Below are 22,471 nucleotides of genomic sequence, written 5' to 3'. Positions count from 1 at the left end.
TATTTAATTTTAACTGTACATTATGCCAGGATGACAAGTTGGAAAAACTATTTTGACAATTACCATAAGCCTATGCATAATGAAAGCGATGCGTTGCGACACGCTCGTTTTTACAATAAGCAAGCAGCTCCGCGCTGAAAACTATATTTAACTTTGAGTGAGAAGCTCCGCTCGTCAATGTCAGGTTTCACACGGCCGTCCAATTACAGTGGAGGAGGGGCGGGAGATTACCACAGCAACCAACCGGCTCACAGCTGAAGCATCACAGCTACCAAGCGCTCGGCTGAAAAACAGCTGGAATTTGGCGTCCTCAAGGCGTTTTCAGCCGTGTTTTAAAGTTTTGGTGTGTCCAGCCCCTAAGGCTCACCGAAAGAAAAAGCTCATCTCCACGTCAGCACCCGATGTGTGTAATCAACGACCGCGTGACGTCGACCTGCGTAGCGCAAGCCTAGGGTTCGGTTCGGTGGAAAAAAAATCTAGGATTCGGCCGAATACGAACCCCGTCAAAAAGCCCAGTATTCGGCCGAATCCGAATCCGAATCCTGGATTCGGTGCATCCCTAATATATATATATATATACAGTCTGAGACAATAATATTAAACTATTGAGATATGGTGGACAGCGTAAAACTTGCTGAGGGCATAAACTATGGTAATGCAGGTCAGTCAGTGGCTGTGGGCAGGACATTATCAGTGTGACGTCACATTAATAAGAAAATCAAAACGGCATGTCTAATGAGACTGCTTTGGTGTACTGGTGATTAAAAAAAAGTATTTTTTTAAATGTAGGGTGGTTGTGTCCACACACTGCCAACACACATCTATGTCAAAACTACTTGTAAAAGTAGATTTTGCAAAACAGGATTCCCTTTAAAATGCCACACTGCATTCATTATCATAGTATTATCTTAGTATAGTAGAAAAACATGGCAACAATCACAAAACTTGGGCCTATACCAAGCCAACCACTTAGCAGAGTACACATATAGTTTGAATGACGTGAACATTATCATAAAAAGTATACAGTAATATAAACCTATTCAATCTTAATGTTTACATGTACATAGCACAAATTGTACCTTCCTGTGGCTGCTCTCTGCAGTCGGGCTTTCAGGCATCATCTTCAGAAATTCATCTTTAGACACACTGGGCTTAAGACCTCCTTCCTTAAGTTTGTCCCTTCCCTTGTCCTGTAGTCGGCACGCACCCTCCGCCGCATACAGCTGCCTAATGGGAACACACAGAGACAGAGTCAAACACATATTATAAATTATATTTTAAATATGAGTTGAGAGGTAAGTCCTGAGGTTGAGGAATAAGATCATTACTGGTATAAGGGTTATTTTTTCATGCTGGGAACGTGCATCTGTCTGGTTTGTAGGGGACAGACAGTATTAGACAACGATTGAATGATACAGAGCTATCACATTTAAAGCTCCACAATACTGAGTCCTCTTGGAGAGCTTTCACATAAATTTATTAAAGTTTCAATCAGGTTCATCAAAATATAAAAGAAATAACATTAAGAAAACACTACAATAATCTCGTTGAGACAGTGAGCAGTCTACATTTTGTCATTTAGCTGCAGACGCCACAAGAGTGCAAACTGGAGCACCAAATCAGTTTAACATGAAGAACCTATGAAGATATCAGAAGATGTGAATGTGAAAGGTCAATCACAGTGTCACACAGAAGAGCCAACACTAACGCTTCACACCGACACTTCACACGGGGAGTTTTGTGTGTTTATAACACATCAGTAACAAACAGGAGAACGGGGAGCAGTGGAGGGTGAGGCGGATGGATGTGCTGAGAGATCCGGCCGATGTGACCTTGACAATTCTCTGTCTGCGATTGGCTGTGCTGTAAGTGTGTAGTGTTTGGGTGACACGGGCAGGGTGTTAAAGACGACTGTCAGATAGCAGCACACACACACACAAACACACACAAACACAAAAAAATCAGCTGACAGCTCAATCTGAACCAGCAATAAGATTTCACGAACCTTCCGGAAAACATCTTTCTTTACAAAAAACTCAAACTAAAGCTTTTTATGTAAGTGTCTGGAGGTGAAAATATCAAATAAAGAATTTTTTATAGCAGTTTACATTTATTGTAATAAATAAAAAATGCAATAAAGTATGTATTTTATACATAAAATTATCACAAAAAATTGAGGTTTGTTACACTTTTAGTGGTTTTACCAATAACGGCCACTAGGTGTCAATGGTTTGCTGCATACTTTTGTCACAAATTAATAAATTACTGTCACTGCATTATTATAACTGCTGAAATGTTTTGAAAAATAAAAACTACATTTTTAGACCTTTCCAACAATATATACAGCCGTATGCAAAACTTTGGGCACCCCTGACAGTAGGCTTTATGCCCAGCTGCACTACTTCCTGAACTTCAGCCAGCTCCTTGTATCCTGTCTGCCATTATTGGACAAATTGATTAATCCAGATGTGTCGGATTATTGTTGTTGTGACTACTGAGGTCAGGCACACCTGGATTAATCAGTTTGTCCAATAATGGAAGACAGAAAACAAGGAGCTGGCTGAAGTTCAGGAAGTAGTGCAGCTGGGGATAAAGCCTATTTCCATGATTTTCATTTATAAATATTTAGGTGTTTGGATCAGCCATATTTAATTTGCCTGGGGTGCCCAAACTTTTGTCATGATATATTATAATTTACATACAAAATATTAAGTAAACTCAGGTGTCCTGTTCACGGGACAACACCAGTTAAAATCCATGAAAATAAAATTAAAAGTTTATGTCATTAAATGTCATTTATATAGTCGTGTTTACTACTTTAAGTATATAATATAGTAATAATTGAAAACTGACAGTTTCTTGTTTGAGAAAACAAACCCATCCAAATTTTTAGGCTAATAAATGATCTCTAGAAGGAGAATGGTCCTCCGTTTAATACCACCATCATCTGAAAGTAACCGCAAGCAACAGATCACATTTACAGAGGTCATGTAAAGTAAATCAAATTTAAATTATAAATATATGATATAAAACCAAAAAACAACAGCAGCATGTCATAGATGATGTATTCAACACACCTTAACCTTGCACATGTTTTAAAGTCTTTATTTAAAAATCTATAATTCACTTAGTCAAACGTGATGTGTGTATTGATCAAGACTTTCGTAGTCAAAGCTGGATCAATAACCAGAATGACCTGGTGTATATTGGTATATCCGTTTAAGGTGTTTGATTTGATGGCTTACACCCTTGTGTGCCTGAAAACCTGTTTTTTTGTAGCTAATTTTCTTGACTTTTAAGTGTGCAATACTGGATTTCAGCGCTGCTATTACTATGAATAGGGGACAATGCAACGCTCAATGTGGCGGCTCGGGAAATCAAAAAGAACTCAATGTGTGGCTTTTGCACTTTTAAAAGTACACTTCTACACATGAATATCCTGATTTAGGGTATAAACGTGAAAATCTAATTGAGTTGATTTTTCGTTGTTTTTAATCTGATTAGTCAATTATTCAGGAAAATTAATCGGCTGGTTATTCAATTATGAAAATCATAATTAGTTGCAGCCCTATCTTTAAGTTATAAAAACACTAATTAATGGATTAAGACTGAGGAAGGGGCTCTGTACAGAGTCATGCAAAATGGGCAGTAGCTGAAGCGACATCAATAAAAGGTGTTAGCACAATTTTAGCTTAAAGGAAAACACTACCGTTTTTCAATATTTTACCATGTTCTTACCTTAACTTAAACAAATTAATACATACCTATCTTGTTTCAATGCGTGCACTTAATCTTTTTACAGCACGTCGTGAATGTGTTAGCATTTAGCCTAGCCCCATTCATTCCTTAGGATCCAAACAGGGATGAATTTAGAAGCCACCAAACACTTTCATGTTTTCCCTATTTAAAGACTGTTACATGAGTAAGTATGGTGGCAATTTTTACAGTAACATCATCACTTTTGAGAATTACCCCCTCGTTTAAATTTCCGTTAATATTACTGCGCCTAAGGTCAAAGTTCTGCAGACTTAAGTGCTCTTCCGCCATACAATATAATTCTCATTTTTATACGCTTAAAAAAAAATCGCCACATTTGTTTTGTGCCACCATCTTTACTCGTGTAACTACTCACGTAACAGTCTTTTAATAGGGAATACATGGAAGTGTTTGGTGGCTTCTAAATTCATCCCTGTTTGGATCCTAAGGAATTAATGGAGCTAGGCCAAATGTTAACACATTCCTGACGCATTGTACAAAGTTCGTCTAAGTTGAGGTAAGAACATAGTCGGCAGTGTTTTCTTTAAAGAACAAAATATTTTATTAAAATTGATGCCAGGTATAATTAATTGTTGGTCAGAAATACGTTGTTTAATAAAGCAATAAACCCCAAGAAGCAGTGGGTTACCAGTGCATTTTATAACAGCTAAGGGGCGTTGTTACGAAGCGAAGCGGAGTGCCTAAAACCCCCTTAGCTGTTTTAAAATGCACTGTAACCCCACTGCTTCGAGGGGTTTATTGCGTTTATAAAACGGTTACTTCATATGCATAACGTTAGCGGGATTTCATAAAATAAAACACAAATAAGTTGTAATTATATTAGTACAAATATTACTCTTCCGCCAAACAAAGTAGTTCCTCAGAATCAAGTGTGACTGAAACGGAGCGCAGTTCCCAACCAACACAGACACAGCAAAGACACAATGAAAATATGATTTAAGACTGTGGTGTTTATTTTATAAATCAACATTCATCTAATTTATACATTAACATTTATATCGTGAAACTGTTGAAGTGATGATCAAATATGCTTGGAAGCATGCTGAACTCTTTCCCCGTCAGCGTTTTTTTTTTTTTAAGTTGCCACCCAGTTTTAGTTTAATGCCTTGCAGAAAAATTTTCTTCTTTAAATAAACATAAAATATCAAATGAAAGAACAGACCATCCGCTTTCAAACAAAAACGAACAAAAAAAAACGTTTCATCCTACCTTCATTTGTTCTCTTATCACCTCTCAAATTTTTTAGCTAAAAGCGGAGATAATTCCATTTTTGTGTAGAACTTATGTAAGAGATCAGATTCAAAGCCATCAAAACTTACACGCTGTGTTTTCAGTGTTGAGTGAATGCGTGAGTGTTTAAGTTGGGTAAGATTGCCACCCAGTGGATAATAGTGGACGTGTGAACTTGAGTTATAAACTCCTCAGACAACGTTTTCTCTTTATCGACGAGATGACTCAACAATATTTATTGACATTTATCTGTATACTGCCATTAATTGTGCAAGTGTAGAAAAAATAAAAGTATGATTAAAGACTGTGGTGTTTATTTTCATAAATCAGTACGCAGCAATAGTGGCGCAGTGATACTTATGTAATGTGGTCTGAACCGTCTGGTTACCGGTGTATTTTTTCACGGCTTAGAACGCGTTTCAACCAATCAGAATGAAGAACCAGAACTGCCTGTTTTATAATTTGTGATTTTAGCACATGATTTTAGAGATTTAGATCTGTTTTTGCTCATTCAAATTAGGGCTGTCACTTTTCGTTCGAAAATCGATTGCACAATCGATCGGACCAACCAAAAAAAGTTTCGAAAACGAAAATAGGCAATCGATTTTAACCAAATATGTAGACTATTAATTTTAAAAGAATTAAACAGTTAAAAATATAGATGTAACAAAACTCACAAACAACCAGAAAAAGAAAATAAATAATTCCGAAAGTGCAGTAGGTGTGCGAAAGCTAGACAGAAAATACCCAGCAATTTTACGCACCTATAGTTTCACGCTTTCAATCGCTGCATCTAGTGTTTTGCAAAGAAAATGGAGGACAACGTCAATAAACCTGTGCAACACGAGAGAGCGTCGAAATTGTGACCTTACAGGAGATGAAGGAGTTATGACAAGGAGCCACCCTTGCGAGCTGACAGCAACCCGCTTTTGTGATGGAAGATTGGCAGTACGAAATACGCAGCTGGCAACGAAGTACCCGAGTTTCCCTGGGACATCAGTGCGGTCGGAGTGCGTCTTCTCAACAGATGGACATATAGTGAATGAAAAACGCTCTGCTCTTGACCCCTAAAATGTTGATCGACTTGTTTTCCTGACCAATAATTTGTAATGGCCCTATTCTTTTTGCGCATTTCATTATGCCTGCCTAGTGCCGCCTAAGTGTCGGTTACGTTTAATAAAAAAACACACAGCATGTTCTCAACTTCAAGTAAGTCTATTTAAAGTTTCATTTTTGAACAGTTGTTTGAAATGGATCGAATCATTATTTAAAATAATTTTTGAATTGCCTAAATCATAAAAGCAGCCGGTTGAAGCCTGCAGTAATGTTTTTCATTTATGGCAGCAGTCCACTCTGCATATTTTTTTAGAGAATGTTGCACTACTGTTGCTGTTTTTTATTCTGCACGAAACTTAATGACAATGAATAAGAAATATTGCTGACTTGTGCGTTTCAGGCGCTCTCTTTACATTTGTCTGTTATTTGGCGTTGAAAATGGAAACGTCTTTTTTAGACATGGAAAATCGATTTTACAATCGATTCAATGAACACTTATATATTAAAAATCGAAAATGATTTTTTCACAAAAGTGACAGCCCTAATTCAAATAGACTTTAGTCTTACATGACTAAAATAACTGCATGGAGGCGTTGGAAACATGATCACCTAGTGGCGTGACTTCCCTAAATTTTGTACTTTTGTTGTAAGTTAATTCATACTGTGAGAAAGTGACATTTACAGAAATCTTAATGGTGAAATACACTTTCATTATGCATTGAGTTGCAGCAAAGAACAACACACTCCTCATTGATGTTAACACACTTGCTTACCCATTGACTTCTGCTGGTGAATGTGTACAACATTATCACTCCTTAATTACATTAAATTATCAAAAAAGACTTTAGCGAGACAAACGGCCGCAAAAAAAAATCAATGCAGGAAATGCCCTACAAAAAAGAAAAAATATAATAACAATAAAATAATTTGTAAGCTTCATTTGTAAGGCCTTGAGTTTGACACCCCCGGTGTATATCAAAAACTGAAGGTGATGGTGGAGGGCCAGTGAAGAAGAGTGGGGAAAATTAAACTGGAGTGAAAAGGGACACAGAGCTCAAAGGGGAAAGTTTACTAACAGCGTAAACACAAACACAGTGGGGTTACATGTGTGTATACCTGGAGCGTTCAGCTAAAGCTGTTAGAAGAAAAGATAACAAGCCTTCAGCACCACTGAGAGAAGAAACCAAAGGTAAAAGAAAGAGAGAAGAACAAAGTTAGCAGCTGGTTTACAAAGTAATGCAGACAGAAAAAAGCTTCATTAGCTGGAGCAATAACTGCGAGTGATACTGGATGATTTGTCTAGAGGCAGCGTTACATAACACGAAATAAAGGCCGAAGTGGAAAAAAGCGCAGAATGGAGAAGCTAACTGCATTACAAGGTTTCTTTCATAACATTTGGGGAAAAACAGCCGCACCACACCATCAATCATAGCATTTAAGAGGTACGGTTTTAAACAACCAAAGCAGATTAGCGGAGAGCCGGACTTGTGGAGTGTTTACTTTACACGCACACACCATACAGACTCGCATGAACATAGAAAAGCAGACATATCAGTCTGTTTATCATAAATGCTAAAGTCATCTGTCAGTCACAGTTAACTAATGTAAACTAGATCAGAGTCTCCTGATAGACACAGCAGTGTTGCGGGGGAGTAAAAAGCGATGTTAGCGATGTTTCCCCGACAGAATTTTTTTAAAAGGTTGCCAGACAGCAACACCATTTTTTATGATTTTCACAAAAGTTTAATGCCTTCCAGATTTTTTCTGTTTATATATATAAACATACAATATATTAAATGAAAGAACAGACCTTCGCTTTTATCCTATTTTATTTGTTCTTTTTATCACCTCTCAAATATGGGTAAGTTCATATTTTAAACAAAAAGCATAAATGCATTTTTGTACAGGACTTTTGTTAGAGATTAGATTCAGAACGATGATCAAAACATACACAGAGTATTTACTGCTTTTGGATCTGTATATGCAATAGGGTTTTATAAGTTATGTCACCTACTGTATAGTCAAAATAGCAGAAATGTGGATTGCGAAAAAACTCGTCTTTGGCAGGGAAGCGTTTTCTCTTAATTGACGAGATAACTCGTCAATGGTCCGAAAAGAGTTAACGCTGCATTCAGACCAGCCGCGGTGGAGGCGACAAGCGCAAGTGATTTCAATGTTAAGTCTTTGTAAAGACGTGTTGATGACTCGCGGTGTGAATGAGGGGTTTAGTACGTCTAGTTTGCGCGAATGGAGCGAATTGAGCTTTGCCGCGGGAAACGCGCGAGTTGAAAAATTGTAACTTTTCGAATTTCTGCGTGTATGTCTCGATGACTAGAATTTCACACGTGTCTTTCACGCGCAAATAAAACCAATACACTCAAAATGTTCAAGTGGCAAATGTAGACCCAAATATGATGCCTTAAACGCGTCTGGTGTGAACCCAGGGTTAAGGAATAGTTCATAAAAAATGAAAATGTTATATACTGACCCTCAAGATGTTACCACCCCGTGTAAATATTTTTGTTTAACTCATCAAAAATGTATTTATTTTGAAAAATTTTAATAACCGTTAACAGATTTGTGGCAACACTGACTTGCATAGTAGGAGAAATAATACTATGGAAGTGAATGGTGCCCCAAATCAGTTATTGGGTTATTAAAATTCTTCAAAATATGAAGAGTTTGGTTCCAGAACCCAATAAATCCATTTTGACTAATTTGGGTAAAAATTTGTTTTCTTTATCAAGAAAGTGACAAGATGAAAACCACTATTATCTGTTAGAAACGTTCACATAGCATATTTAGGTTATAAAAACATAAAAAAATATTGAATTAAAATATAAATGTGCATTAATCTTTGCCATGTTTTATTCATTTAGTTGACTAGTGGTATACACATTATTAAAAAATAAACATTAATGGCATTAATCAAAACACTTACTTTGTCATATTAAAAACATTGTCATCGCTGCTGTCATCCTTGGGACGTCGTTGCTAAACTTTTTTTTGACAACGACCAGCTGTAAAATGTTTTGGTCCTGCTCGATTTTCGTTGACTTTGCATAAAATAATGTAAAGTTTTTCATAAGATACCCTGGGGTCAATGTGTTATCATGACAGAAGTTGATGCTATCGTGTGAGAACAAGCAACAGCCGGCATTTCTCTCACGTGCCTCTCACGTAAATTATTCGATTTTGATGGCTTACGTTTCCTTCCCGCCACAGAAAACCACCACAGGTTTATCAATGCCATCAAAAGTTTTATTTTGTTTTTGTTTGTTTTTTGATCAAGAAGTACAAAGTAGATGAGGAAAACTAGGATTCCGTGTGCATTCAATGCACCGCCATTATTGTTTACAATGTGTGGAATGGTTTGCTGTGATTGGTTGATCGAATTTATTGCATTCTGCAGAAAAGGAGGACAAAGCTGACAAAATAACACGGCTTCTGCGTAAAATGAAGAATTGCCAATTGATTTTGGCGGCACCTATTTTTTTCAAATGGCGTTTATAGCATTTTGGAACCAAACTCTTCATATCCTTATTTGTTTTAAGCAAAACAAAGACATTTATACAGGTTTGTAACATCTTGAGGGTGAGTAAATGATAACAAAATTTGAATTTTTCAATGAACTATACCTTTAAAAAAAGTGTAGTTTCAGGTACAATTATATTGAGGAATATCGAGACAGCTCTCGCCTTCCAAGTACTACAAAATGTAATCCACAAAACTGGGTCATCAAAGAATGTCCGGACAATTCGTTCACTAAAGAGAGAGTAACGTCTTCCACTCCCCGATTTATTGTAATGCAGTTTAATAAAATCAGCACAAAGACATAGCTCAGTCCACAAGGAATAAACATCGCTCAACACATCAATAATGAAAAGAGACACATGCCAAGTATATTACATTAGCAAATTCGCAGAGCTGATTTAGAAAGAAACTGCCAATTTCCATCAAATCTAGATTTGGCTCATTGAGCTAAAAGCAGGCTTCAGTGATTCTCAGATCGATAGAGGAATGATTCACTGTAACCTAATGGAGATGGGTTTTGTCCTTGAAAACGGGAACTGTTTGATCACTGTGCCAGAGGGCAGACTAACTGGATAAAAGAGGTGAGAAACCTCAGCCTGTGGCTAAATCCAGCTAAGAATAAAGAGTCTCTTAAACTTAACGAGTCACGGTGGCACAAGCTTAAGGACAAGATTCAATCGAAGGCTCAACCTAACCACCAACATTTAAAAAATTAAAACATAGCCTCTTTAAAAGTAGATTTATTTTAAGGTTTACATCAGGGGTTTCCAACCTTTTTGTTGGAAATGGATAAAACAATCTGGAGGGCTGCTTTTTGATATAGTCTACTTAAAACGTTTTTATTTTACTTGTTGATATGTTTTATCATTGTTTAAAATGTTGTAACATTGTTTAAAAGATATGTAATAAATAAATATTACAATTGAGACTATTAATAGAATGTGCTTTGGTGGGCACCTCACAGACTCTGTGTGGGCAACCTGGTGCCACGGGCACCATGTTGGAGACCACTGGTTTACATTCTCTGGAGACTTTGAGGTCTGTTGTGTGTGCCGCAATGGCCAAGAGTAAGGCTAAGTTTACACGTACAAGGTTATTTTGAAAAACAGAGACATTTTGCCTCTGAAACCGATTATTTCTAAAAACTCCGGCCAAAGTGGATATTGGGCTTCTCTTGACGGCATATATGCACGGGTACGTGTAATTGAACACTTTTCTGACAACTGACATGTGTGCACGATATTATTTTTGAATCTGGAGATGCTGAAATGTCCGTTTATGAAAATAGCCGCCCACGTGTAAACGTAGCCTAAATCACACCATAAAACAAACCTGTAATAAGTGCTCATACAGTGCAGGCGGGTAAAGTATCATCATTGCACACACATCACCAGCACACACTCACCCACACTCGGACAGATTTGGGGGTTCATCCGTGATGGGTCTGTTGTCGGCCCGTTTGTGGGTCTCGGTGCCGGGCAGTGGCTCATGGCTACTGTAGGCTCTGGATCTCTCCGGAGAGGATGTGAACTTGGAGCTGTGCGGCAACGGACTGCAGTGATGCCAACCAGCAGCACACATGAGATAAAGTAACATGATATCTAATCATCAAACTGTCTGACAGACCTTTAAACAGTTTCATTTTGGCATGACAGTAGAAGTCAGATGAAAGGAGAAAATACAAATGTGTTTCAATATGCCTGGGTTCTGATCTTTATTTTCTGTAAGGACAGCGGGTGAATTGTACAGTATGTTGGCATTCTGTTGGGCATCTGAAAGATGCCGTCAAACATGCACTCCAAAAAAACACACATATACGAGAAGAGACAACGCGCCCGAAGCAGGACCCTGACCTTTCTACAAGACGATGCCTGTCAGTCTCAAAATGAACTCAAGGATTTCTTAGAAACTTCTCTGTCTGTATTCATAACTTGCAAGCATGTCTACTTATGATTTTCCTGGCATGAAAAACAGCATAGATCACAGTGTGGATGGAAAATAACGCATTTCAACATTTAAATGGTATACACAATGCTCTTCCCTTATGTTGTACTGAAATGTCCTTTGAATTGCACAATCCTCCTGGACATCAACCACTAGAATATGCATCCACCAAAACAAATAAAGCAATTTTCTCATCTGTAAAATGTTAAATTCTCACAATGGGCCGCATGTCAATGGTGGGAGACCATCCCATGTTTCCAAGCAGTGTCCTGCACCAGAACCAGTGAGGCGATCAGTTTACCCAACAAGGTCTGCTGACTTTCACAAATAAAAAAAATGCAAGCAGTGGTCCTTTTATCAAAAAGCTGAGGGCGAAACATCCAGCCCTACAAACTATTTACACAGCTGGATGTGTGTTTGGTTTATTTTTGTAATTGAAAGAATATGTGCATATTCATTAACAATAACTGATAGCAGATTATAAAGTGCACATTTCTATGCTTTTAACATTCCTTTAATTTTATCTGGTAGGTTAATCTATAATGCCATACTGTGTTTAGTCAGAGATCACTGGATTTATTCAGGACACATCAGCGTTCTCTCTTTCACGTACCTTGAATGAGGTGAGATCTCGTTTAGGTCTCCCATACTGCCGTCTGCAGGCGCATGTCCCGTTACCAGAGCCGCGGCGTAACCTTGAGGCAGGTACAGCCTGTTGTGTTCCTCCTCTACGGAACCTTCCTCCGTCAGTTCTGGAGTCCAAGGGTGACCCGGATCGGACGCTCCCCGAGCCTGCAGCATGACGCGGGCCACGGATGCACTGGCTACCCCTGGTGTCATGCTACAGGGGGCGGTATCGATGCCGCTGTCCGTCGAGGCTCCTTTAATGTAGGTAAGACCCAACATCTCCGGATCCATTAGGTCCCCGGAGCCAAAGTGCTTTTCATCGCTGTTACTGCTGGAGGCGTTACTGGACAGTGTGTTACTGCTGGAGTGACTGGAGTTTTTATCGCCACCCTGCTGGAAGAAGACAAAGTCACACACAGACAGGAAACATGAGTGATTTATTGTTTGCTAAGACATATGTTACTATTACTTATTCTTATGTCTGGTTGAACAAACCCCAAACAGAGAGCATTAAACAATGACTCATACTGAAGCTCGTCCATTAAGGCCATAGCTGTATCCCATCTAGCCAGAACCGCAGGTTTCATCCTAAATCCTACCTCCAAACCTTGATTTCTTTCCAAACCCCACCCACTCCTTTTCTAATCCCAACTCCTTGAACCCTTGTAATCCCAATGTTTTAGTTTTTTTAACCCCCCACCCACTTATCTAAACCCAACATCGGGGCTTTTGTTCCAAAACCCCTGCATTCGGTGTTTGCTGTATCCCTTCTAGCCTACAGAGCCAATAAACACATAAAATAAACTGCATAAAGTTTACCTTTTTTTAAGAGGGACATGGACAATTTTTAATGACCAAAACATTGAGAAACTTGGTATATTGAGCACTGTGGACAACTCTGCATCCATCCAAAACATCCTAGTAACCACCTAGCAATGGTACTCGCTTAAACACCACAGATCTGTATGTGCGGGTGTATGTGTTCTGTATGCTAACTAATTTGGTTTTGACATTATGCATAGCCAAAAAATACATTTGCATTTCAACACACAGAACAAAAAAGAATGCACAGTGTCTCATTGTCTTAAAAGTACGCATTGCGCCTGCGGGTATGTTTGTGTCACCTGTCATACTTTATCACGTGACATCACATCAGTTCTCATGTCCCAATGCACACTGCAAGACAGAAGAACTCATTAATCTGAGCTAATGAATAATTCTGTGACTGGTAATATATGCAAATATCTTCTGTATTCATTAATTAGTGTGCACACAATAGACGAAATAAATCAGGAGTGCAGAGGAGATGAGCCATGTGACCGCGACTTACAGCATCACACACCGCAACAAATGGAAGAAAAACTACTTTAAACACAAAAGTGTAATGTAGAAAAATAAATAAACAAAAGCAATTGTATTTGCGATCAAAAAACAATCAGTAAGTAAAAACATTCAGATTAGTGTAGATAATGAGACAGATACTGAATCTATAAGTCTATTATTCTATACAGCTACAAACTCACACTAAACCGACTCAATAAGGCTCTCCACCACAAATTTTTTTTAAAAGGAATATTCCATTTTCTTAAAAGAAAAATCCAGATAATTTACTCACCACCATGTCATCCAAAATGTTGATGTCTTTCTTTGTGCAGTCAAGAAGAAATTATGTTTTTTGAGGAAAACATTGCAGGATTTTTCTCATTTTAATGGACTTTAATAGAGCCCAACATTTAATACTCAACACTTAACAGTTTTTTTCAACAGAGTTTCAAAGGACTATAAACGATCCCAAACGAGGCATAAGGGTCTTATCTAGCAATACGATTGTCATTTTTGACAAGAAAAATAAAAAATATGTACTTTTAAACCACAACTTTTCGTATAAGTCCGGTCCAGCGCGACCTAACGTAAACGCGTAGTGACGTAGGGAGGTCACATGTTATATATATTACAATAAACTGCCACAAAGACATTAATTAGTATCAGTTGACATACAACAACGCAGGAACGGTCCTCTTTCAAGACGCTTGTAAACACTGGGGCGTAGTTTCGCGTTCGTCCTCTGTGACCTCTTGACGTCATGACGTATTGCGTGGGGTCAGCTGGCACATCACGACCGGATCTACATGACGAGAAGTTGTGGTTTAAAAGTGTATATTTGTTATTTTTATTGTCAAAAATGACAATCGTTTTGCTAGATAAGACCCTTATGCCTCGTTTGGGATTGTTTATAGTCTTTTGAAACTCAGTTGAAAAAAAAACGTTAAGTGTTGAGTTAAGTATTAAATGTTGGGCTCTATTAAAGTCCATTAAAATTAGAAAAATCCTGCAATGTTTTCCTCAAAAAACATAATTTCTTCTCGACTGAACAAAGAAAGACATCAACATTTTGGATGACATGGTGGTGAGTAAATTATCTGGATTTTTCTTTTAAGAAAATGGACTAATCCTTTAAAGACTCCACCAAAGCTTTTAAACATGGCTGAAAATGACACACGCTCCTTTTTTAACGCCAACGTTGGGGATATATATACATAATAAAGGCTAGATGTCTAATCCACGCTGTTGGCCAATGGAGGTTGACGTCCGCACCTGACGGCCATCTTGTCACAGTCAGCTCGCTCACTTGTAACATTATGTTTTAATGGTGCATGTACTTTTAAATAACCATAACTTGCTCTACCGATTTTCACTGCATACTTATGAATAATGTTCATGAAAAATGTTCAAGCATCCAGAATTATAGCCACGTTAATAACGTTTGTAAGAAACCAAACTATTTGTAAATGGTTTCAGCGATTTTAGCGAGATAAGAGTATTTGTTCAGATCACTCACATCAGGTACCACACAGCCCGTCGGAAAGCTTGCCTGTGTCAAGATGGCCGCCAGTGATGATGTTAGAGACTCCGCCGTAAGCCTTTATTATTTATATCTATGACTTTGGGCACCTGAAAGAGTTTTTCAGCTTGTTATGCTACTTCTGTTTTGTATATCAGTTGATACTATAAACGATGCGCCAGTTGGTAGTTGTGGTATTTGTCCCGCCCCTCCTCCACTATGATTGGACAGCTGAGTAAAAAGTGACATTGACAAACTCTGAGTTTTACCCAAGGTGAAGATTTTTCAACTGTTGACGGTAAAAAATAACGCCGAACGTCTGGCGCTCACATCGGAAATAACGCTTAGCGTCTTCTCCAGCTAGCTGCTGTTTTTTTATAAACACGGCACTCCAATAACAAACAACAAAAAAAACCACGCTGGACTCAATGAAAATGCTTTTGTGGACACAAGGCTTAATACCCTACAAACATTTTCCGTTTGTAAAAATATTTTTCTGTAACTAAATAATTTATATAATAATAAGAATAATATTAAACTTTATGTTCTATAGCTCCTTTAAATGTAGATCTCAAAGCACTGAACAACAACAAATAATACACTGTATAAAATAATACGACAAGTAAAAATATGTACAGATATACAAATCAAAACAACAACAAATAAAACAATTTTAAAAAGAAATAAATAATACAAATGTTCAATTAAAAGCTACCACCAAAAAAATTTGTTTTAAGGCGAGATTTAAAAGTGCTAAGAGTTTTAGCATTTATATATTATTCTCTTGTTTTCTGTTTCTGTTTATAATATATAATTTTCCTTTTCTCCATAATTTTTTCCTTTATTCCTATTAGGGGTGTGCATTGGCACTGCCCTCACAATTCAATTCAATTACGATTCACCAGGTAACGATTCAATTCAATTCGATTCTATGATGCATTGCGATGCATCAGAATTCTACTGTACACAACAAGGCAAAATTTTAATAAGTCAAGTAGTAAAGTCAAGTGCAACTATTCTCAACAAAAACGGAAGCTGAGCAGCTTTAAGACAATGACAATTATATACCTGAGCAGGGCTCGCAAAATTTTAAAATCCCTGATAGCCCTTCGGGCAGACACTCTTTAATTTTTGGTAGCCCAAAATTAATATAAGTAGCTCGAATAAAAAATACACTGTTTAATGTAGAATATTGATAAATCCTGGATTTCCATGTAAGCCAAATATTCCTGCCCCAGCTAACAATTTGGTTCCCAAAACGTTCCCCTATTTTCCAAGGTTTTTGGTTAGCCAGGAATGTTTTCTTTAAGAAAATAAACATTCCCCTAATGTTATTTTTAGGTTATTTTAACGTTCCCCTAACGTAAGAATGATTTAATTGTTATATTACTGAAATATTATATGAATGTATTATAACACAGGTTATTTTTAATAAAAAATACCTCAACACATCACACATTGTATTTAGATAACATGGTATTTTATCAAATATATAAACAACCACTGACTTTAAACACATTATAGAAGCATGTAACATCATATATACTCTCAATAGCCTAGACGTGTCAAATCGATCGGAAATCACTCAAACATATTTTCCTTCTCACATATTTTTAAGTTACTAACTGAAGAAAGAAAAAATAAACGCTAAAACAATGTTAGTCTATGAGGTAAAAATGAAATGACGTTATTTTATTAAATGACTTGAGTTCGCGCAAGCAGGTGCTCGTGAAGAATCTAGCTGGGAGAAGCCCGTGCAGAGGGTCGCCCGCATATCAGACGTGCACATTAAAGGATGGGTTTATTTTTGCTTTCACTTCATTTCCTGACAGTTTCACTTGTTTCGTGAGGATAATGACTGAGAAGAGGACGCCGAAATACATACAATATAATTACCTAACTAAATCTGAGACAAAGCAAAAACATTAAAATATTATTTCCTCCCCAAGATAGCCCGACGGGCAGGGTGGAGATACATTTTGGTCGCCCGACAGGAATTCACAATAGCCCCGAGACGTCGGGCCAGCGATTTTGCGAGCCCTGCCTGAGATGAGAATTTTCCACACAGCGTAAGTCTTGTTTGTCCACTTTCCATGGAAAAGGGAGCGTTTTTATTTACCAGTTACGGTCATCTCTCTCAGTGACATAATAAATTATGGCACTTTGCTGCATCGATGCTGAATCGTGCATGCCCGCATTGCAATGCATTGCCGAATCGATTATTGTTGACACCCCTAACTATACAGTTTTACAGTATAGAAGACTAGGGTTTGTTCTGATATGTATGATCAGTCAAGTTGCCAAGGTGTAAAAATAGAAATAAAATGTATTCAAGAGTGAAATATTTTTATATTATATCATATAATATTATATTGTAATACTTGCTCTTTTTCTATATGTAATAATAAACCAGTTAAATAGCTGTGATGTTCTATGTCAGTGGTTCCCAAACTTTTTCAGCATGCAGCCCCCCTTGTGTATGTATGGTGCATTCCTTCGCGGCCCCCCAAAGAAAATTTGTGACAAAAAACTGTTCTAAACTCAACATTTTACTAAAACACATATTAAATTATACAAAAAAGTAGTGCTTTTGGTTAGTAGCCTTATTTTTTATGTTTAATTACACAGAATTCATGATAAATTAATGTATTTTATAAAATGTCATAAAACTGGGGCCCCCCTGGCACCATCTCACGGCCCCCCTGAGGGCCCCGCCCCCCAGTTTGAAAACCCCTGCTCTATGTAGATCATTTCAAATCACGTATGAGGTTCCATTACAGACAGGATGCTGTTTAGCTGCCTATGTAGTTTGTATTTTGGATGCACAGCTGCGCTGCAGGAGTCTGTGGTCTCTCTGGTCTCCTGCTGTTCTGTGTCATCCGACAGTAATTCAGCCTGAACTGGGCGGCAGTGGTCGAGTGTTTTAAGAGCAGCACGAGAATGTGATATTGGGCAAATTTAACATTCAAGGTGAGAGATACGGACAGACAAACATGAGTATGTCGCTGATAACAGTGCAAAACTACAGCACCAAGGGCATTGTGACCTTATCTCCATTCATTCATCAGACTGACACACACGTACAATGACAGCATAACCAGCGGCCTCACGACGGGCCTGTCTGCCTGTTTCTCATGTTAACACCCTAAAGATCCCTTAAAAGAACTTTTCAAAACATCAGGGAAGTAAAGAAACACATTGAGGAAAAATATCAAACAGGTTCTTTTGTCCTCCATTGTTTGGACAAACATATATTGTACTCTAGCTTAGGTTTAATTGCTATGTGAGGCAAGTCAAGTAGCTTTTCAGCAAAGGTCAAGAAACTTTTCATCAACAATTACACATGACCTCAATCATAACTGTTTTTGTATATTAAGTTAGGAAAATAAAATAAAAATAAACTCATTGATTTGGCTTGAGAGGCATAAATCAAGCTAAACATTCAAGCATTCCCACTGCAAATTTCCCAGTAGGACTTTCCCTCTATAATAAATCAGTCCAGCATTTATAAACATACAATTTTATATAAACAAATACAATCTTCTGCTGGCTAGCCAAGTAACCAATCAAATTATAAATAAACCACATGATTTCAAACCCAAACACACACTCACAAATATACTGCCATTTCCCTCTCTCTCTCTCTCTCTCTCTCTCTCTCTCTCGTGTCCTGTAAATGAACCTGACTTTATAACCTCAAAAACAGCTTTTTTACAGTATGTTGACCATGAATTTATCAAAGATATTCATGTTTCTGTAGGGTGTGGAGAGTCTTACCCGTGTCAACTTGTTAGGTGAATCTTTGCCCCTTTCCTTCAGAGAGTTGAGGATTTTTGTGGAGGGGACGTGCCATTTGGCCTCTGTGAAGATAAAGATTGAAGATGAATCCAGATAAACATGACTTCAGATGGAATCTGGTTTATAAAGAAGTTTCTAGTTGGTCGTTTAAGGTAGACCACCTTGGACCAAGCAAACCACCATCTAATATAAAAACCTCAGAGGGACCACCTTAATGATCTGCTTTTCAAGAATGAAAGGGATACATGAAAAAGAGTGTAATCATTTATCTCAGCAAAGATGTGTAACTAAAAGACCTTTTGAACCCCACCTGCGGACCGTGTTCTCTCGAGAGTGGGCTCTCGTTCCCTCAGCATCTCTCCATCTCCCATCATGCCCTGGGATTCAGCTGACCGGTCATGGAGGACAGGTGATTGACACCTGTGAGAGGAACACACAGTGCACAGAGTTTAGCCTCTCAAGAACAATAAATATAAAAATAATATTAATAATAACATTTCAATATAATTATTTTAAACCCCACCTAACAATTCTATTTGAGTAATGCATGTGTGCTTTACCCATCATATCCCGTCTGCGGGTTCCAGGTGGCACTTCCACAGGGTCCCGGGTCACTCGATGATGATTGGTTACTGGGTGAACTACGATAGTGTTTGGACGTGTCTTCTTTACTGCAGGATGAGATCTGTGGGTTCTCTATATCCTGTACATTCCTACAGTGTGGGAACAAGTAAGGATGCAGATGAGTTTGAATTCTCATGGCAGCAGTTTTCATGCGGAGCATCCATTAAACTACTGTACAGCAGAAGTAATCATTAATTCTGAGAAATTCAATTCAACACACTGTTGCTCCAAAGAACACTTACGAATTATGTTCTCTGCAGCTTTTTCTCATTGTTATACTGTTATGTTGTCTTGCACCTGTATAAACCTTAACTTCTATTATTGACCATATCCTGTATACAGTAAAATCAGGTTGAGAAAAATGAGTTGATGGCTGATATACAAGTATCTGTCGATGGCAGTTTTGGGTCAGAGTACACAATGTCAGCCTGCAGGGAATCTCTCTACCAAACCATCAGTAATCCAATCATGTGACACCTCACAAAACCACCGGCCGTGAAAGCCAAGAGCAGCTGACATTTCCGGAGATGGGTTGTATTTCCTCACACTCTTAATGGAGACCAATACCTGTGTATATACCCGTAAAAAAACAGTGAAGGTCTCTCAAATGAGTCAAAGCAGGTACAAGAATTCCTCCTAAAAAAATACTTGCATGCGATACAAACAAATATATGCAAACCATCTAAATTTCCTCTAAAGTAAGACCAGTGGATACCAGTGGATGTTCAGTAACATAAAACTTTGCAACACGATGAGATATATTTACATTGTGCGCATAGTAAATTAATATAAACGTTGTATACTGTAAATTGCATTTAATCCAAAAACACACCACTGGTTTCCAATTCTTCCTCAGTCCTCACTAAAAAACAGTATAGAGAGAAAGAGAGAGAGAGAGAGAGAGAGAGAGAGAGAGAGAGAGAGAGAGAGAGAGAGAGAGAGAGAGAGAGAGAGAGAGAGAGAGAGAGAGAGAGAAAGAGACCTTAGTTCTCCACATGGGATCTCACCGAAGAGGCAGGAAAGGTCATCAACACCACGAGGGGCTTCTGAGTTACAACAAATGACCAAATTATAATAAACCATAACTGCAAGAGATACCCGCTGCATACTAAACAAAGGATCCCATGCAGAAGAGTTCATGAAGTCATGAGCAAGGAAAAATACACTGCACATAAAACTGCAGAAAAGGGTTCCTGGGAACGAAAGAAGCTTGAGATTTTATGTAACAATAAATAAAGAAACGAAAAAATAGCAAAGTCAGTCACGTATGGATCTCGGTGTGGACACTGTAGCTTACAGTGTAACATGAACACACTGAGGCTGTAAGAGAAATTAATTTATAATCCGTTTTGAAGTTTATGTATCTTGACTTTATATTTATGTCATATTAACTCTGCGTTCACACCAGACGCGGTAGAGGCGGCAAACATGCGCTTTTCGTGAGTAGTTGGACGCTTGAATATTCTGAGTTTACTTGTTTCATTCTAGCGTGAAAGCTGCCAGTGAACAAATTCTAATCATTCGAGACATTCACTTAGAAATTGTGTCATGGGAGGGGCTTTTGCGACTCCGATTGCTTCCTGTAATCACGTCACTACTAGAGCAAGCTCCTGATTGGTTAACGCGGCACGTTTTTCCGCAAGTTCAAATGTTTCTAGACGCGCGAATGAGGCGGAATCGCATCTATCGCACCGCACTAAACGCCTCTTTCGCGCCGCGAAATGAAGTGACATTGACTTAAAATTGAAATCACTCGCGCTTGACACCTTTAAAGTACAAATTTTGACGCCAAAGTTCAGATTTTTCAACTTCCGTGCATCCCACGCCGCAGGATGCCTATTGGCGTCGTTGCATTGACTTAACATGTAAATCACACTTATCCGCGTCTGGTGTGAACGCACAGTAACTCTTTTCCTGCCAGCATTTTTTACAAGTTTTATTTTTACATTTTCACAAAAGTTTAATGTCTTTCAGAAAATGTTATTAAAATTTATAAACATACAATATATCAAATAAAAGAACAATATACAATATATCAAATAAAAGAACAGACCCTCTGTCGCTGGTTAACGCGGCGCGTTTTTCCGCAAGTTCAAATGTTTCTAGACGCGTGAATTAGGCGGAATCACATCTATTGTGCCGCACTAAACGCCTCTTTTGCGCCGCGAGACCTCCAGACGCACGTCAACAGGTCTTCACATTGACTTAACATTGAAATCACACGATTGACACCTTTAAAGTTCAAATTTTGATGCCAAAGTTCAGATTTTTCAACTTCCGTGCATCCCGCGCCGCAGGATGCCTATTGGCGTTGTTGCATTGACTTAACATGTAAATCACTCACGCTTGCCGCCTTATCCACGTCTGGTGTGAACGCACAGTAACTCTTTACCTGCCAGCATTTTTTTCCGTTTTTTAAGTTTTCACAAAAGTTTAATGTCTTTCAGAAAATGTTATTAAAATTTATAAACATACAATATATCAAATAAAAGAACAGACCCTCTGCCGCTAAACAAAAACAACAAAAAACAACTTTTATTTGTTCTCTTTTTATCACCTCTCAAATATGGGTAGATTTCTTAAAAAATATAAAATTTTGAACAAAAAGCTGAGATAATTGAGATTAACGTAAAAACTTGTCATTGGCAGGGAAGTGATTTTTCTTTCTGTTGGTGAAAGAGTTAATGACAGTATCAACCAACGTCTCCCAGAAATCCTGTATAATTTAACCAATCAGAAGACGACTTCAAATCTGCTGAAGTGCTTCCACTAGAGTTAAGAGTGCCGTAGAGGCATTAGACGTTTGGCCAACGTGGGTGTAACGTCTGAGGCTGAGACTAATTGTTGTCGAAATCCCTTGTGCGTTCACCAAACTATAAAACCTGAGAGAACATTTGCATGTAAATGTCAGAATAGCCACAATAAAAGGTTTATCAGTGGCTCTCACATTTCCTCCACCATCCTGTATTTTTCATGAATTTTAACACCATAGTTCTGCCCTACTTTTTCCTGGCATCTGTGATCAGAGAATCAGAATAT

The 22,471-nt window shown here is 38.0% G+C and overlaps 1 protein-coding gene across 4 annotated transcripts in view; it reads right to left on the bottom strand.

Annotated features, from left to right (window-relative positions):
* Positions 1 to 22,471, bottom strand: part of LOC135786699 (signal induced proliferation associated 1 like 2) — a 166,050-nt gene that overhangs the window by 31,460 nt on the left and 112,119 nt on the right. The window contains exons 11-17 of one of the 4 annotated variants that reach the window (XM_065296212.1): positions 19,369 to 19,521; positions 19,119 to 19,228; positions 18,788 to 18,870; positions 12,155 to 12,561; positions 11,003 to 11,149; positions 7,180 to 7,233; positions 1,080 to 1,227 (exon numbers count right to left, since the gene is read on the bottom strand). In XM_065296212.1, the coding sequence (XP_065152284.1) occupies positions 1,080 to 1,227; positions 7,180 to 7,233; positions 11,003 to 11,149; positions 12,155 to 12,561; positions 18,788 to 18,870; positions 19,119 to 19,228; positions 19,369 to 19,521 (1,102 nt within the window). The remainder of the gene's footprint in view (positions 1 to 1,079; positions 1,228 to 7,179; positions 7,234 to 11,002; positions 11,150 to 12,154; positions 12,562 to 18,787; positions 18,871 to 19,118; positions 19,229 to 19,368; positions 19,522 to 22,471) is intronic. The other 3 variants (XM_065296213.1, XM_065296214.1, XM_065296215.1) reach the window with 3 other exon arrangements.

Source organism: Paramisgurnus dabryanus, chromosome 20, assembly GCF_030506205.2.
Source record: "Paramisgurnus dabryanus chromosome 20, PD_genome_1.1, whole genome shotgun sequence".
NCBI classification, from domain to species: Eukaryota; Metazoa; Chordata; class Actinopteri; order Cypriniformes; family Cobitidae; genus Paramisgurnus; species Paramisgurnus dabryanus.
This window is presented reverse-complemented; position numbering and strand designations above follow the sequence as displayed.